Source organism: Phocoena phocoena, chromosome 5 (genome assembly GCF_963924675.1).
Source record: "Phocoena phocoena chromosome 5, mPhoPho1.1, whole genome shotgun sequence".
Classification (NCBI taxonomy): domain Eukaryota; kingdom Metazoa; phylum Chordata; class Mammalia; order Artiodactyla; family Phocoenidae; genus Phocoena; species Phocoena phocoena.
In genome coordinates, this window is record NC_089223.1 from 48,448,117 (window position 1) to 48,465,694 (window position 17,578).

The 17,578-nt window shown below is 37.1% G+C and overlaps 1 protein-coding gene across 2 annotated transcripts in view; it reads left to right on the plus strand.

The window, feature by feature from the left end:
• The window catches only part of RASSF6 (Ras association domain family member 6), a 47,335-nt gene extending 29,986 nt beyond the window's left edge, over positions 1–17,349 (plus strand). Inside the window, exons 4-10 of one of the 2 annotated variants that reach the window (XM_065878095.1) lie at positions 1,128–1,225; positions 2,776–2,960; positions 6,142–6,243; positions 6,577–6,628; positions 16,865–16,983; positions 17,079–17,176; positions 17,274–17,349. In XM_065878095.1, coding sequence (XP_065734167.1) covers positions 1,128–1,225; positions 2,776–2,960; positions 6,142–6,243; positions 6,577–6,628; positions 16,865–16,983; positions 17,079–17,176; positions 17,274–17,349 — 730 coding nt within the window. The remainder of the gene's footprint in view (positions 1–1,127; positions 1,226–2,775; positions 2,961–6,141; positions 6,244–6,576; positions 6,629–16,864; positions 16,984–17,078; positions 17,177–17,273) is intronic. The other variant, XM_065878094.1, reaches the window with a different exon arrangement.
• The last annotated feature ends 229 nt before the right edge of the window (positions 17,350–17,578 follow it).

The following is a 17,578-nucleotide window of genomic DNA, read 5'->3' on the forward strand; positions in this document are numbered from 1 at the left end:
ATTATATTGGAGTCACTTTACCTAAAAATGCTTTGAATACAACAGGAACTTAATGCAAGTTGGCAGAATAAACACTCTGTATCTAAACTCTCCTAAAAGCATTGTGAGATATCTGTATAAGAATGGATTCTGTATGGTGTTAGGGAGTGTGCTAATTTCTTTCTTTTACATGTAGCTTTCCCGTTTTCCCAGCACCACTTATTGAAAAGGCTGTCTTTTCTCCATTGTATATTCTTGCCTCTCTTATCAAAAATAAGGTGAACATATGTGTCCATCGACAGATGAATGGATAAAGATGTGACACATATATACAATGGAATATTACTCAGCCATAAAAAGAAATGAAATTGAGTTATTTGTAGAGAGGTGGATGGACCTAGAGTTTGTCATACAGAGTGAGGTAAGTCAGAAAGAGAAAAACAAATACTGTATGCTAACACATATATATGGAATCTTAAAAAAACGTCGGGGAGGGGTTCTGAAGAACCTAGGGGCAGGACAGGAATAAAGACACAGATGTAGAGAATGGACTTGAGGACAAGGGGAGGGGGAAGGGTAAGCTGGGACGAAGTGAGAGGGGCATGGACATATATACATTACCAAATGTAAAATAAATAGCTAGTGGGAAGCAGCTGCATAGCACAGGGAGGTCAGCTCAGTGCTTTGTGACCACCTAGAGGGGTGAGATAACGAGGGTGAGAGGGAGTTGCAAGAGGGAGGAGATATTGTATATGTATAGCTGATTCACTTTGTTATAAAGCAGAAACTAACACACCATTGTAAAGCAATTATACCCCAATAAAGATGTTTAAAAAAATGGATTATATTGGTTTCTACTAATTCCATTGGCACATATGTTTTACAGAATCTATATAATCTTGTGGTTCAGTGTGTAACTGAATTATTGTGTCAAAACATGCTCAAAATCAGTACAAGAATTATTTAAAATGCAAGCTGACTACTCTGGTATAAATATAATTTTAATAATATAAAAAATTGTTATAATTTAGGATGATGTGTCTACCTACAGAGGCCCACAGCATTATATTAATACTGTAAATCTGAAAACCATCCTACGCCTTTTTATGAATAGAATAATATCACTTACAAGATTTATTACTTTTCAGGGGAATGACACGCTGGGGAGAATTTGATGATCTTTACCGTATTAGTGATTTGGACAGGACTCAGATTCCAGTGTCTGGAGCAACAGATTCCCAGGAAGGTCAGTATCAAAATCTTATTAATGAGGAGACTTTTTTAAACTAATACAAAGCATGAATCCTAAATGTTTTTCTGAAATTCAACATTTTATATACCGTTACTTTTTTTTTTTTTTTTTTTTTTGCGGTACGCGGGCCTCTCACCGTTGTGGCTTCTCCCATTGCGGAGCATAGGCTCTGGACGCGCAGGCTCAGCGGCCATGGCTCACAGGCCCAGCCACTCCGCGGCATGTGGGATCTTTCCGGACCGGGGCACGAACCCGTGTCCCCTCCATCGGCAGGCGGACTCCCAACCACTGCGCCACCAGGGAGGCCCTACCGTTACTTATTAAACCCTTATTTTATATTAAAAAATATATTTTAGAAACATACTAACTTAAGTCACTACAGTGCTCATATGATGTTTAAGAACCTTACTTTGCTATATAAAAACATTATTTTTTTAATTACATGAGGTCCCTTAGATTTACTAGATTAGGGAGAACTGATGGTTTGAATAAAGTTTGTGTACATAAAATTGTTTTATATTTTCCCCAAGGATTAGGATCATTTATTATACTCAGAAGATTTCTATGTTAGACCAAGCCCTTCAGATTGAATTTTACATCTTTTGAGAAGTTGAACATTTCGGTTAATAGATATTTATATAACATTGCTTCTCAGAGGCAGATATACTGCATTCACTATATCTGATAGGGTTGTTTCAAGCATTTATTTAAAAAAGAGAAATCTACTTGAACATCAAGTGAGTTCATATCAAATTTGACAAACGAATGGAAAATGCCAGCCCCTATGACATGTGACAACAGTAATCATGATAATGATGATGTGTTAGTAATAATATTAGTATCTGTCATTTACTGAGACTCGGGCATGATATCTTACATTTTACACGGATTTCATTTTCATGTAATATGTAGAGACCCAAGGAGAAGATGATGACTGAGGCTGGGGTGGGGTTCACATTCCCGGGATGGTGATATTACCAAACTGACTTCAGACTGAACAAGGGTATGGTGCTGGCATTATCTTCATGAATCTACCAACAACTTCCAATGTTTAGCTTCATTTTTTTCAAAGCATTCTCAGTTCAGTCCTCTCTGCTGTCTCTATAACAACTCAGATTCTGTAACAAACATGAGGCTCCTTCCCGGATTCCCTTATTTTTGTCTTATGGCCTTTTGGCATCTTTTATATAAGGGTCCTTATAATTAGCCCTTTGACAACACTCATCTAAACACAAGGGAATCCCAATCTCTTGGCACCAAAGATACAATAAAAATCTATTTTTATTTAAGCACCAGTGCTAGAGAAAGATGAAGTATCACATACTTATACTCTAATTACAATATAATTAAAATTCCAAGGTAAAATGGAAAACAAGTGTCACCAGATGACCCTATTCTTTAAGAAGATCATTGCTGTTTTCTGTTTAAAAGCATTATAGTCCATTGCATAGCTATATAATTACTAAGTATGTAATCAAATCCACCCACGATGCAAAGAGGTGAGCAGCTAAATTATATGGGCTTATAATCTTTATTCTCCCCAGATTATTTATCTTATCACAGTAGCACTCTGAAGCTTCATGCAGATGAAGAACCTGAATCCCCATTGCTCTATAGAACCATGAGTGAAGCAACCCTGGTGAGAAAAAGGATGAAGCCTCCGATGATGGACAGAAAGGACAGACAGAAGCATAGGGCCTCTATTAACGGACACTTTTATAACCATGAAGTGAGTTCCAGTTTCATTAATGTCATTTAAAAGAATGTTGTCTATTGTGCTAACAATATCACTCAATTCAATTTGTGTGTGTGTGTGTGTGGTACGCGGGCCTCTCACTGTGGTGGCCTCTCCCGTTATGGAGCACAGGCTCCGGACCCGCAGGCTCAGCGGCCACGGCTCACGGATCCAGCCGCTCCGCGGCATGTGGGATCTTCCCGGACCGGGGCATGAACCCGTGTCCTCTGCATTGGCAGGCGGACCCTCAACCACTGCGCCACCAGGGAAGCCCTCAATTCAATTTATAATTAAAAATAATAATAATGCCTTTAGATATACTACTACTATTATTACTGGGTACTCTCTATGTGTTAAGCATTAAACTGTTTTGATGGATTATCTCATTAATCACTAAAACAATCCTATGAAGCAGATACCATTATATTCCCTACTTTACGTATGAGTTAACTGAGGTTCACAGAGGTTACACAATCCATCACCGGTCACACTGCTTTTAAGTAGCAACTCTGAACCCGAACCCAGCTTCTGTCTGATGCCAGAACCCAAGTTCTTAACCAACGTGATCAGTGAACCCTAAGTGGCAGGCCCTGTGATACACACTGGAAATATAAAGATGACTCAATTGATACCTTTGCCAGCATGGAGCTCAGGGCTTGGGCAAAGAAACCAATACATCCACAAATGGTATTAAAATATGTAAGTGCTACAAAAGAGATTGGTTCAAAGTACATTCAAACATTAATATTTAAATAAAAGGAAAAAATCAGCTATAGACTGGTTTATTCTGATCAATTAAATTTTCCAGGTCTTATACATAAACTCATATACATAAACCCATATCACCCACAAGTGCAATTGTAGTTTATACTATTTGCATTTTGATTTTTTTCACTTAATATGTGTTAAATATATATGTGCCTTTCTATAGTATTTATAAGACATTTAACTTGGTCGAAGGTAGGAAATACATCATGTTTTTGTAGAACTCAAATTTTTCATGTCATATACTAGGGATCATTCATCCATTCATTCAATAAATACTTAAAAAGCACTCACTGTGCAAGGCACCACTCTAAGCCCTTTCGTACAAAATATTGACTCATTCATCATAAGCTTTTTTCTTTAGGGCTTTCTATCTTTTTTCCTTCTTTTTCATCCCTTGGGAGAGTATCCATATGTTCCTTTGGAGACTGGTATGGAGAAATCTCCCTTGTGAATCCTCTGTTCAAATTAGACATTTTTCTGGCTCAAGAACTTCCTCCTGGCCAAAAAGTAACATTGACAGTCCCCCACAGATATGCAACTACCAATTGTCCTGGTTTCTTCTCCTCCTCAGAATTATGCTGTATGTCATCAGCACTTGTGAGGTGATTTCTGTTAAAGTAGGCTGTGAAAGCCACATTATTCCAAATGAGCAGCTTCCAGATGGGATAGGCGGAGCTAAGAATGAAATGGGCACTAAAGTGGGCAGCACAGCATCATAGGTGAATGCTTGGGCATTGCAGCCTGATGACCTGATTGCAAATTCTTGCTGAGCAAATAAAAAAGTACTCAATCTCTTAGCCTTCATTCCTTCATCCTTCCTTCTTTACGAGGCTGTTGATGGGATTAAGTGGAATGAAGTGAGTTGAGTACTTAGCATAAGTATCTGCACGAAGGAAGAACTCCGTTTACAGTTAGCTTTATTGATATTGATTGAAAGAGATCAAGTGGAACTAAAGATATTTTACACAAATATCATTCACTGCAGTATAATAACTAGCAGAAAACAAAACCCTGAAACCCAAAGCACTCTATCAATGTGTATGCAATGATGGGCATCTAGGAATTTAAGTTGATATAGTCATAAGATATGTTTTTATATCATGAAACCTCTTGATAATGCCTCCAAGTATTAGAGGCTGAGACTGTGATGCAGTAGTCCCAAGGGAATGCATTCCAAGACTCCCAGTGGATACCTGAAACTAAGGATAGTACTGAATTCTATATATACTATGTTTTTTCCTATACATACATACCTATGATAAAGTTTAATGTATAAATTAGGCAAAATAAGATATTAACAACAATATCTAATAGTAAGGTAGAATATTTATAAAAATATACTGTAAAAAATGTTATGTGAATGTGGTCTCTCTCTCCCTCCATCTCTCTCAAAATATCTTATTGCACTGTATTCACCTTTGTAAGGGTGTGAGATGATAAAATACCTGTGGTGTGATGAGATGAAGTGAGGTGAATAAGGAGGCATGGTGATGCAGCATTAGGCTACTCTTGACCTTCTGACAATATGTCAGAAGGGGGATCATCTGCTTCAGATGATCCTGAACCATCAAGCCATGATGATATCAATAGTTGGCTGTCAGGAGCAGACATTGTCAATGGTTGGGGATCTTGGGCCAGATGGAGTAGGATGGTGCAAGATTTTATCATGCTACTCAGAATGGCACACAATTTAAAATGTATGAATTATTTATTTCTGGAATTTTCCATTTAATTTTTTTCATCTCTCTCAGGATTCTATTTATTTTAAAACAGGAATAATGATCAAATAATGAGAAAAAATTTTATGGCGATGTTTCTTATGTTTTTTTATGGTGCATTACTAATCCCCAGGAGAGATGTATCAGATTTATCTGACCATAGAAATCTTTTACCAGGTATTATCTAAAAGGCAGACTCTTGATTAGAGCAACTTGCAGGAAATATTGTTCTAGATATTCAATTAGCAGCACTTTTACCTCAATCCTCAGTTGAGATATAGGCTGAACCATATGAAATTGCCAACACTGGACCATTTCTGACCAACCAAAAAGGAGTGATTCTATACAGCTCAAATTAAAACAATTTAGAACAATTATTCCCAACCAGAAGGGAATTTTGAAATCTTAAACTACACTGAAGAATGGTGTCACCATCTAGTGAAACTGTTTTGAACATTCTCAAATAATGTTTTACCTAACTTACTCTAGAAAAAATATAAAGCTGCTTAAAGGCATACATTGTACAGTATTCAACAACAACAAGGAAAGTAAAAATAAGAAAGCAAATTTTTAAACTGATGATCTTGGATTTTTTTCTCCAAAGGAAGTCCAGGTTCAAAATGTTGACTCTCGTTAGTTTGTCACATTAAGTCCTTAAAATTATATCAATCTTTTTTTTTCTCTTCTAGACATCAATTTTCACTCCAGCCTTTGGATCAGAAACGAAGGTCAGAATAAACAGTAATATGAGAACTGAAGAAGTAATAAAGCAAATTCTCCAAAAATTTAAGGTAATCTTTATCAGTGAACTGAGCTATAAATATCTTGTATATAATTTAACTGTAGGCACATAAATGGATTTTTCTGAAATTAAATGTTCAGTTCCAAAGAATTCTTTCCTATGTATGGTTGGCCCTTGAACAAAACAGGTTTGAACTGCATGGGTCCATTTATAATACAAATGGACTGTGCCTGAGAAATTACATTATCCCCAGGGAGCAGAAAAGGTTTTATATCTGAAAGTGAAAAATGAAGGTGAAGAAACATATATAATTTGGGTCTGATTGGCTTAGAAAACATTGACGACAAAGAATTCACGTCTGTTCTTTCTTTTCCATTGACAGATTGAAAATAGTGCCCAGGATTTTGCACTTTACATTATTTTTGCAACAGGAGGTAAGAAAGCTTGGTGGTTGTTCTAACATGACTCCAGTGTGTTATCGTTTTCTGCCCATAAGAAAGGCAGAAAAGCAGTTTACCTCCTTCTGTGGAAGAACGGGAGGGAGGGAGGGAAGGAGGGAGGGAAGGAAGAAGGAAGAGAGGGCGAGTGTTTAACATTATTCATATTTCACAATTTCAGAGGAAGACACCCTAAGAATAAGGTATCCTAGAAGAGTTTATAATACAAAAGACTTTGCTTGTTGGCCAGTCATTAAATTATCTGAATGGCAATCAAAGAGCACTGGAGAATAGGTGGAAGGTTCCCAGGAATTGTTAGGCATTTAAGTTGACCTCTGTACTTCTTTCTTTTTCACTTTCTCTTATCATTCTAGCTCCTACATATCACTTCTTCCTCATCTTTCTTAGCACAGTGTCTGACACATTGTGGGAGTGTTCTCTCTTCCTCAGTAGAGAAAAATGTGCAGAACTTTGTGGTGGAGGTAAAAGTTTAGCAGCAGGACATTGGAAAGAGTCTATATGTGGGGTGCTAGGAGCAGGGAGTGAAAGATTAGAGAAACCCTAAAGCAATACTAAAATGAAATATTTGAAAGCCTTAAAACTGAAAAATTTTAAATGTTAAATTATAAAAGTAGCTCAGGTTATAATTTAAGTATCGGAATGTTTGAGCCAGAAATTGAATAGAATAAAATAATACATTTTGATCTGGAACAATTACAAGAAAATGAAAGCTGGATTTCCAAACACATACAAAATTAAAGTCCTTATAATTCAAAAGCTTATATATAAAAAAATATTAAATTTTTTAAAATTCTAAGAGTGTGTGTGTGTGTATGTATGTGTGTATTCATTCTAGTTGTTTTAGAAAAGAACTAAAAGGTAGAAACATTGAACTGTATAAAAATGTATTGATAGACGATAAAAACATTATGAAGAAGGGTCACAATGAAAGCAACTGTAGACATATAAACAAAGTTTTAAAACTGATTCAACTATCAACTGCTATGGAAGAAAATCACAGAGATAGGCACCACTGAAGAGGACTTGGAGCAGAAGCAGAAGGCCTAGAAGCAGACCCTGTGGTGTCTTTCTACACTGCTGCCTCTGAAAAAAGCCCAGCAAATAGTTAAAGGCCCAGAGTGAGGGCAGAGAGCAGAAGCAAGAAGAACTACAATCCTGCAGCCTGTGGAACAAAAACTACATTCACAGAAAGATAGACAAGATGAAAAGGCAGAGGGCTACGTACCAGATGAAGGAACAAGATAAAACCCCAGAAAAACAACTAAATGAAGTGGAGATAGGCAAACTTCCAGAAAAAGAATTCAGAATAATGACAGTGAAGATAATCCAGGACCTCAGAAAAAGAATGGAGGCAAAGATTGAGAAGGTGCAAGAAGTGATTAACAAAGATCTAGAAGAATTAAAGAACAAACAAACAGAGATGAACAATACAATAACTGAAATGAAAACTACACTAGAAGGAATCAATAGCAGAATAACTGAGGCAGAAAAACGGATAAGTGACCTGGAAGACACAATGGTGGAATTCACTGCTGTGGAACAGAATAAAGAAAAAAGAATGAAAAGAAATGAAGACAGCTTAAGAGACCCCTGGGACAACATTAAACCCAACAACATTCGCATTATAGGGGTCCCAGAAGGAGAAGAGAGAGAGAAAGGACCCGAGAAAATACTTGAAGAGATTATAGTCAAAAACTTCCCTAACATGGGAAAGGAAATAGCCACCCAAGTCCAGGAAATGCAGAGAGTCCCATACAGGACAAACCCAAGGAGAAACACATTCAGACACAGTAATCAAATTGGCAAAAAGACAAAGAAAAATTACTGAAAGCTGCAAGGGAAAAACGACAAATAACATGCAAGGGAACTCCCATAAGGTTAACAGCTGATTTCTCGGCAGAAACTCTACAAGCCAGAAGGGAGTGGTATGTTATACTTAAAGTGATGAAAGGGAAGAACCTACAACCAAGATTACTCTACCCAACAAGGATCTCATTCAGGTTTGATGAAGAAATCAAAAGCTTTACAGACAAGCAAAACCTAAGTGAATTCAGCACCACCAAACCAGCTCTACAACAAATGCTAAAGGAACTTCTCTAAGTGTGAAACACAAGAGAAGAAAAGAACCTACAAAAACAAACCCAAAACAATTAAGAAAAAGGTAATAAGAACATGCATATTGATAATTACCTTAAATGTGAAAGGATTAAATGCTCCAACCAAAAGACACAGGCTTGCTGAATGGATACAAAAACAAGACCCATATATACGCTGTCTACAAGAGACCCACTTCAGATCTAGGGACACATACTGGCTGAAGTGAGGGGATGGAAAAAAATATTCCATGCAAACGGAAATCAAAAGAAAGCTGGAGTAGCAATACTCATATCAGATGAAATAGACTTTAAAATAAAGAATGTTGCAAGAGACAAGGAAGGACACTACATAATGATCAAGGGATCAATCCAAGAAGAAGATATAACAATTATAAATATATATGCACCGAGCATAGGAGCACCTCAATACATAAGGCAACTGATAACAGCTCTAAAAGGGGAAATCAACAGTAACACAGTAATACTGGGGGACTTTAACACCTCACTTACACCAATGGACAGATCATCCAAACAGAAAATTAATAAGGAAACACAAGCTTTAAATGACACAATAGACCACATAGATTTAATTGATATTTATAGGACATTCCACCCAAAAACAGCAGATTACACTTTCTTTTCCAGTGTGCATGGAACATTCTCCAGGATACATCACATCTTGGGTCACAAATCAAGCCTCAGTAAATTTAAGAAAACTGAAATCATACCAAGCATCTTTTCTGACCACAATACTATGAAATTAGAAATCAATTACAGGGAAAAAAACACAAACACATGGAGGGTAAACAATCTGTTACTTAATAACCAAGAGATCACTAAAGAAATCAAACAATACCTAGAGACAAATGACAATGAAAACACGACAATCCAAAACCTATGGGATGCAGCAAAAGCAGTTCTAAGAGGGAAGTTTATAGCTATACAAGCCTACCTCAAGAAACAAGAAAAATCTCAAATAAACAATCTAAAGTTATACCTAAAGGAACTAGGGAAAGAAGAACAAACAAAACCCAAAGTTAGCAGAAGGAAAGAAATAAAGATCAGAGCAGAAATAAATGAAATAGAAACAAAGAAAACAGTAGCAAAGGTCAATAAAACTAAAAGCTAGTTCTTTGAGAAGATAAACAAAATTGATAAACCATTAGCCAGACTCATCAAGAAAAAGAGGGCGAGGACTCAAATCAATAAAATTAGAAGTGGAAACGGAGAAGTTACAACTGACACTGCAGAAATACAAAGCATCCTAAGAGACTACTACAAGCAACTCTATGCCAATAAAATGGACAACCTGGAAGAAACAGACAAATTCTTAGAAAGGTATAACCTTCCAAGACTGAACCAGGAAGAAATAGAAAATATGAACAGACCAATCACAAGTAATGAAATTGAAACTGTGATTAAAAATCTTCCAACAAACAAAAGTCCAGGACCAGATGGTTTCACAGGCGAATTCTATCAAACATTTAGAGAAGAGCTAACACTCATCCTTCTCAAACGCTTCCAAACAATTGCAGAAGAAGGAAAACTCCTAAACTCATTCTATGAGGCCACCATTACCCTGATACCAAAACCAGACAAAGATACGATAAGAAAAGAAAATTACAGACCAATATCACTGATGAATATAGATGCAAAAATCCTCAACAAAATACTAGCAAACAGGATCTAACAACACATTAAAAGGATCATACACCATGATCAAGTGGGATTTATCCCAGAGATGCAAGGATTCTTCAGTATATGCAAATCAATCAATGTGATACACCATATTAACAAATTGAAGAATAAAAACCATATGATCATCTCAGTAGATGCAGAAAAAGCTTTTGACAAAATTCAACACCTATTTATGAAAAAATCTCTCCAGAAAGTGGGCATAGAGGGAACCTACATCAGCATAATAAAGGTCATATATGACAAACCCACAGCAAACATCATTCTCAATGGTGAAAAACTGAAAGCATTTCCTCTAGGATCAGGAACAAGACAAGGATGTCCACTCTCACCACTGTTATGCAACATAGTTTTGGAAGTCCTTGCCACGGCAATCAGAGAAGAAAAAGAAATAAAAGGAATACAAATTGGAAAAGAAGAAGTAAAACTGTCACTGTTTGCAGATGACATGATACTATACATAGATAATCCTAAAGATGCCACCAGAAAACTACTAGAGCTAATCAATGAATTTGATAAAGTAGCAGGATACAAAATTAATGCACAGAAATCTCTTGCATTCCAATACACTAATGATGAAAAATCTGAAAGAGAAATTAAGGAAACACTCCCATTTACCATTGCAACAAAAAGAATAAAATACCTAGGAATAAACTTACTTAGGGAGACAAAAGACCTGTATGCAGGAAACTATAATAAACTGATGAAAGAAATTAAAGATGACACCAACAGATGGAGAGATACACCATGTTCTTGGATTGGAAGAATCAACATTGTGAAAATGACTATACTACCCAAGGCAATCTACAGATTCATTGCAATCCCTAACAAACTATCAATGGCATTTTTTACAGACCTAGAACAAAAGAATCTTAAAATTTGTATGGAGACACAAAAGACCCCAAATAGCCAAAGCAGTCTTGAGGGAAAAAACTGGAGCTGGAGGAATCAGACTCCCTGACTTCAGACTATACTACAAAGCTACAGTAATCAAGACAATATGGTACTGGCACAAAAACAGAAATATAGATCAATGGAACAGGATAGAAAGCCCAGAGATAAACCCACGCACCATGGTCAACTAATCTATGACAAAGGTGGCAAGAAATCAATGGAGAAAAGACAGCCTCTTCAATAAGTCGTGCTGGGAAAGCTGGACAGCTACATGTAAAAGAATGAAATTAGAGCACTCCTTAACACCATACACAAAAATAAACCTAAAATGCATTAAAGACCTAAATGTAAGACCAGGCATTATAAAACGCTTTGAGGAAAATATAGGCAGAACACTCTTTCACATAAATCACACCAAGATTTTGTTTTTTGTTTTTTGTTTTTCGGTACGTGTGCCTCTCACTGTTCTGGCTTCTGCCGTTGTGGAGCACAGGCTCCGGACGCACAGGCTCAGCGGCCATGACTCACAGGCCCAGCCGCTCTGCGGCATGTGGGATCTTCCCAGACCGGGGCACGAACCCGTGTTCCCTGCATCGGCAGGTGGACTCTCAACCACTGCGCCACCAGGGAAGCCCCCAAGATATTTTTTGATCCACCTCCTAGAGTAATGGAAATAAAAACAAAAATAAACAAGTTGGGACCTAATGAAACTTCAAAGGTTTTGCACAGCAAAGGAAACCATAAACAAGACGAAAAGACAACAATCAGAATGGGAGAAAATATTTGCAAATGAATCACTGGACAAAGGATTAATCTGCAAAATATATAAACAGCTCATAGTAAAAAAACAAACAACCCAATCCAAAAATGGGCAGAAGACCTAAATAAACATTTCTCCAAAGAAGATATACAGATTGCCAACAAACACATGAAAGAATGCTCAACATCATTAATTAGAGAAAGGCAAATCAAAACTACAATGAGGTATCACCTCACACCAGTTAGAATGGGTATCATCAGAAAATCTACAAACAACAAATGCTGGAGAGGGTGTGGAAAAAAGGGAAACTTCTTGCACTGTTGGTGTAAATTGATACAGCCACTATGGAGAACAGTATGGAGGTTCCTTAAAGAACTAAGAATAGAATTACCATATGACCCAGCAATCCCACTACTGGGCATATACCCAGAGAAAACCATAATTCAAAAAGACACATGCGGGGCTTCCCTGGTGGCGCAGTGGTTGAGAGTCCGCCTGCCGATGCAGGGGACAGGGGTTCGTGCCCTGGTCCGGGAAGATCCCACATGCCGTGGAGTGGCTGGGCCTGTAAGCCATGGCTGCTGAGCCTGCGCATCTGGATTCTGTGATCCACAATGGGAGAGGCCACAGCAGTGAGAGGCCTGCGTACCAAAAAAAAAAAAAAAGAAAAAGACACATGCACCCCAATGTCCATTGCAGCACTATTTACAATAGCCACCTAAGCAACCTAAATGCCCATCGACAGACGAATGGATAAAGAAGATGTGGTACATATATACAATGGAATATTACTCAGCCATAAAAAGGAACAAAATTGGGTCATTGGTAGAGACGTGGATGCATCTAGAGACTGTCATACAGAGTGAAGTAAGTCAGAAAGAGAAAAACAAATATCATATATTAACATATATGTGGAACCTAGGAAATGGTACAGATGAACGGGTTTGCAGGGCAGAAATTGAGACACAGATGTAGAGAACAAATGTATGGACACCAAGGGGGGAAAGCAGCGGGTGTGTGTGTGTGTGTGTGTGTGATGAATTGGGAGATTGGGATTGACACGTATAAACTGATGTGGATAAAATGGACGACTAATAAGAAAATAAATATTTTTTTAAAAAAAGAAAAAAAGATACAAACATTATGAAGAATATCAGAAAAAGATTAATGCATACAATATCAAAAAGTTCTTGCAGGGCTTCCCTGGTGGCACAGTGGTTGAGAGTCCGCCTGCCGATGCAGGGGACACAGGTTCGTGCCCCGGTCTGAGAAGATCCCACATGCCGCGGAGCGGCTGGGCCTGTGAGCCATGGCCACTGAGCCTGCGCGTCCGGAGCCTGTGCTCCACAACGGGAGAGGCCACAACAGTGAGAGGCCAGTGTACGGTATAAAAAAATAATTAAAAAAAAAAAAGTTGTTGCAAAATGATAGTGAAAAGACAATCCAATAAAAATAAAGTATGATAAAGCAATTCAAAAAATAACAAAGTAACCAGTAAATATTTTTAGGAAAGTCTTAAATTCAAGGAAATACAAGTATTAAAAGAAATGCAGAAGTTAAGGAAATGTAAATTCAATCCTTAAATTCAATGTAATATTATCACCTATGTCTGGTGTGGGTAAGGGTAAAAGCGTATGTTCTTGCAATTCTGGTGAAGATCTGTCTGTCTACTTTCTTAAAATTCATTCTAGCAACATTTGTTAAAATCCACAGTATACATATTCTTTAGCCCAGCAATTCCACTGGTGAGAATGTGTTTCACAAAAATAAAAGGACTACTGCCTACAGATTTATGTGGAAGGCTATTTATAATGACAAAAAGCTAAAGGCAAAGTTACCCATCACAGAGGAATGATTTAATAAGTGATTATTAGGCAACCATTAAATGAAATGAGTTATATCTATACCAGTTGAATGGAAGGAATTCTATAATATACATTTAATTAAAAATGCAAGATGCCTATAAATGTATATAGTATGATCCCATTTTTAAAACAGAATTATAAATCCCTATTTATATATGTGGTTTATATGATCACATGATCAGGGAGAAAGGTATGGAAAGATAAATACCAAGCCAATAACATTGATTACTTGGTTAGGGTGTTGGGGAGATACAGAAAAGACAATGGGAAGGAGAAAAAGCACAAAAGGAAAAAACAAATTATGATTTTTTTTAAATATGTGTACAATAAAAATAGCAAGTGTGATACGACCACCTTTATGTATTGTTTGTGTGTGTGCATAAAGAGATATGTGAAGGGATGGCCACAAAAAGTGAAAAGCTGTTTATCCTAGAGTTCTGGGATTCCAGGTGATTTTTACTTTCTGCCTTATTCTTTTCCTCATAATTACAGTAGTATGTATGTTGTTGAGGAATAATTCAGAATAACTGACAAGTATGATTGTATATATTTAAAGTGTACGATGTGATGATGGAACATACATGTACACTGTGCAGCGATTACCAAGATCAAGATAATCAACACATCCATCAGTTTACATAGTTAACTCTTTTTTTTCTTGGGCTAAGAATGCTTAAGCTCTACTCTCAGCAACTTTCAAGTGTACATTAGATCCTCAGAAATTATTCTTCTAATAACTGAAAATTTGTACTCTTTGACCTACATAACCTCCTTTCCCCTCCCCAATACGTATGTTATTTTTAAAATCAGGGGGAAATGCTTATTTTTACTGTAAAATGTAGTTATTTCAATTTTACCTGTGAAAATTATGTTTTCTTTTAAATTGTGTCAAAATTTCTTATACATGAAATCCAGAAGTGAAGATAATCATAACTAGGACATTTTTAGGCACCAGGAATAGAGAAAAGAATGAAGCGTATAGCACCTGTTTGGGTAGTAATGTGGAAAACAGATAGCTGTGTTTTTTAATACCTTTTATCTACTAAGCGCACGATCTATAACAGTATTTCTCGAACTGTAGCACCCTTCAGAATCACCTGGAGAGTTCATTTAAAACACAAATTCTCAAGCCCCTCCAGATCTGAGGACAGTCTGGGAATGCATATTTCTAATAATTATCCCAGGTGACCATGAAGCAAGGAACATTGCCCTGTGATATCAAGAATGAAGCAAATCGAGGATGCAAAACCAAGTTAATACAAGATGTAAAGGTCAGAAGAGGATTCTGGTGGGTTAATGACAGGAGCTAAATTATCGGGTTCCCCATTGCTTCAGAAAAGGTAGAGGAATTAAAGCAATGAACACTGACTCTGTGGACATAGGAATGGATGTCACTTTAATTGTGGGGAAGCTGGACTTCTATGTTCTAGATCTTCTCTTGCCCTTTTTCCTGGGGTAGGTCCAGTCCAGGGGATGAGAACAGTTCTGACACTTGGAACTTTTAAAAGCCCAAGGAAATACATGATGCTGTAGAAAGGACTAACTGGTCCACCTTTTTCCCTTCAGTCTACTTCAACAGAGCAGACAGATTATTCTTTAACCATGGAAGTCAGACCGTGTCACACCTCTTCTTAGATCCTCCGATGGTCTCTCTTCTGACAGTAAAGTCACAGTCTTTGTGCTGGTCCCATTACCTCTTCTCTTCATCATTTAACAACCCTCCCCTCATCTCCGTGCCAGCCACCCTGTTCCCTTGCTGCTCTTTGACGGCATTAGGCATGCACTGACCTCAGAGGTGCTCTATTTATTTACTTACCCTTTCGGCACACACTTCCCCTAAATAGCTTCATGGTTCCTCTCTCATCTCCTCCAGGTCTTTGTTCAAATGTTACATCTTCAGTGAGGCCTTCCTCCACCACCCTACAATAATTGCAAACTTCTCCCCTGCACACATATATTTACACATGTGCATGCTTTCTGCCCCCTCCCTTGCTTTATTTTTTCCCCTTAATACTTCTCACTATATGTGACATGTCTTATTGATGTATCTTCCTTATCATCTTCTTCTCCACTAGAGTGTAAGGTTCATGAGGGAAGTGATTTTTGTCTGCTTTTTCCGTAGTGTACCCAGTACAGAGAACAAGTCCTGGTACATAGTTGTAACTCAAAAAATATTTGAGGAAGGAAGGAGGAAAGAAAATGAATGTAAAGGCACTGTGTCCTAAAATGAAACCACAGATGTGAAACTACTTCAGCAGAAAGCTAGAAGTATTTTGTGGTGGGAGTATTTGTGACTTTTGGAAATTTGAAGTTCTGGGACTATACCAAATAGGAAGTTATTTTTTTTCTCATCTCATTATTATGGTTGAATGGATGAAGTCCATAGTTTAATGAAATAATACAAAATATCCCTGATGCGAATAACAATTCTGAATATATTTTTAAGAAAAGCCAAGGATTGGATGTGGGGTGAGAGAGAAATGAAGAACTGAAGATAATTACAAAGTTTTGGATCTGAACTACTAGAAAGATAGAATTACATTAATGGAACTAGGAAAGATCAATAAATATTTGTTGAATGAATGAAAAATTGTAAAAAAAAATTTTTAGGAGTGTTGCATGATACAAGTCATAAATGGGACTGAAGATTTGTCTGAACGTCCAAACCAAAGGCAAAGTTGGCATTCTGAGATAGAAAGTCAAACCCCGAAGGATAGCAAGAGAAAGAAGTCCATTTTTAGTTCATTTAAAGGTTTTGATTTCAATTTACTTTTTTGAGTGAGTTCCTCCTGTTGTATGCTCTTTTTAGGTCTTTCAAAGTGAGCTGAAGAAGCAAAATGAATGGACAAATTATGTTTCTTTTTTTCCTCTGACTGTAGTTGATTCTTATTTTCTTTTGCAGAGCAGAGACGGCTAAAGGAAACAGACATTCCGCTACTGCATAGACTCCTACAGGGACCATCCAAAAAGAATGCTCGCATTTTCCTCATGGATAAAGATGCAGAAGAAATTAACAGTGATGTATGGATGCCATTGCCCTGAATCTGTCTTTGCCCTCTCGTCACTCAGCATCTCTCACACAAATGCTCTGCTTTTGTTGTTTGTTTTTCTTTCAGGTGGCTCAGTATATTAACTTTCATTTTTCTCTCCTGGAATCCATCCTTCAAAGATTAAATGAAGAAGAGAAAAGAGAGATTCAAAGGACAATAACAAAGTAAGTTAAGAGCTTGCACACTGGGTGCTTCGTTCTTTAAAAGGTTCAAGGCACAAAATGTGTCCAGTTGTTAATACTCTTTTTCTCCTTATTTCAGATTCAGTACAGAAAAGGCTATCATACTGAAATGTCTTCGAAGTAAACAGGTAATAAAAACAGAGACAACAGTTTAGCAATACTGGTCACTATTGCTAAAACACTTCAACAAACTTAGAAGGGTGTTACAACTATTTGAGTGCATAAATTCTATACTTGCATTTATACAAATATATGTGAACTTGAATCTGTAGGAAATTGAATGTGGTAAAAGCTTGTCTCTCTTTAAACTGAAGAGGTTAAGTAGGGTTCACAGTTGGACTGAAGGAACTTGAATTTAGTTTCAGTAACTGGAATAAGCTCGGA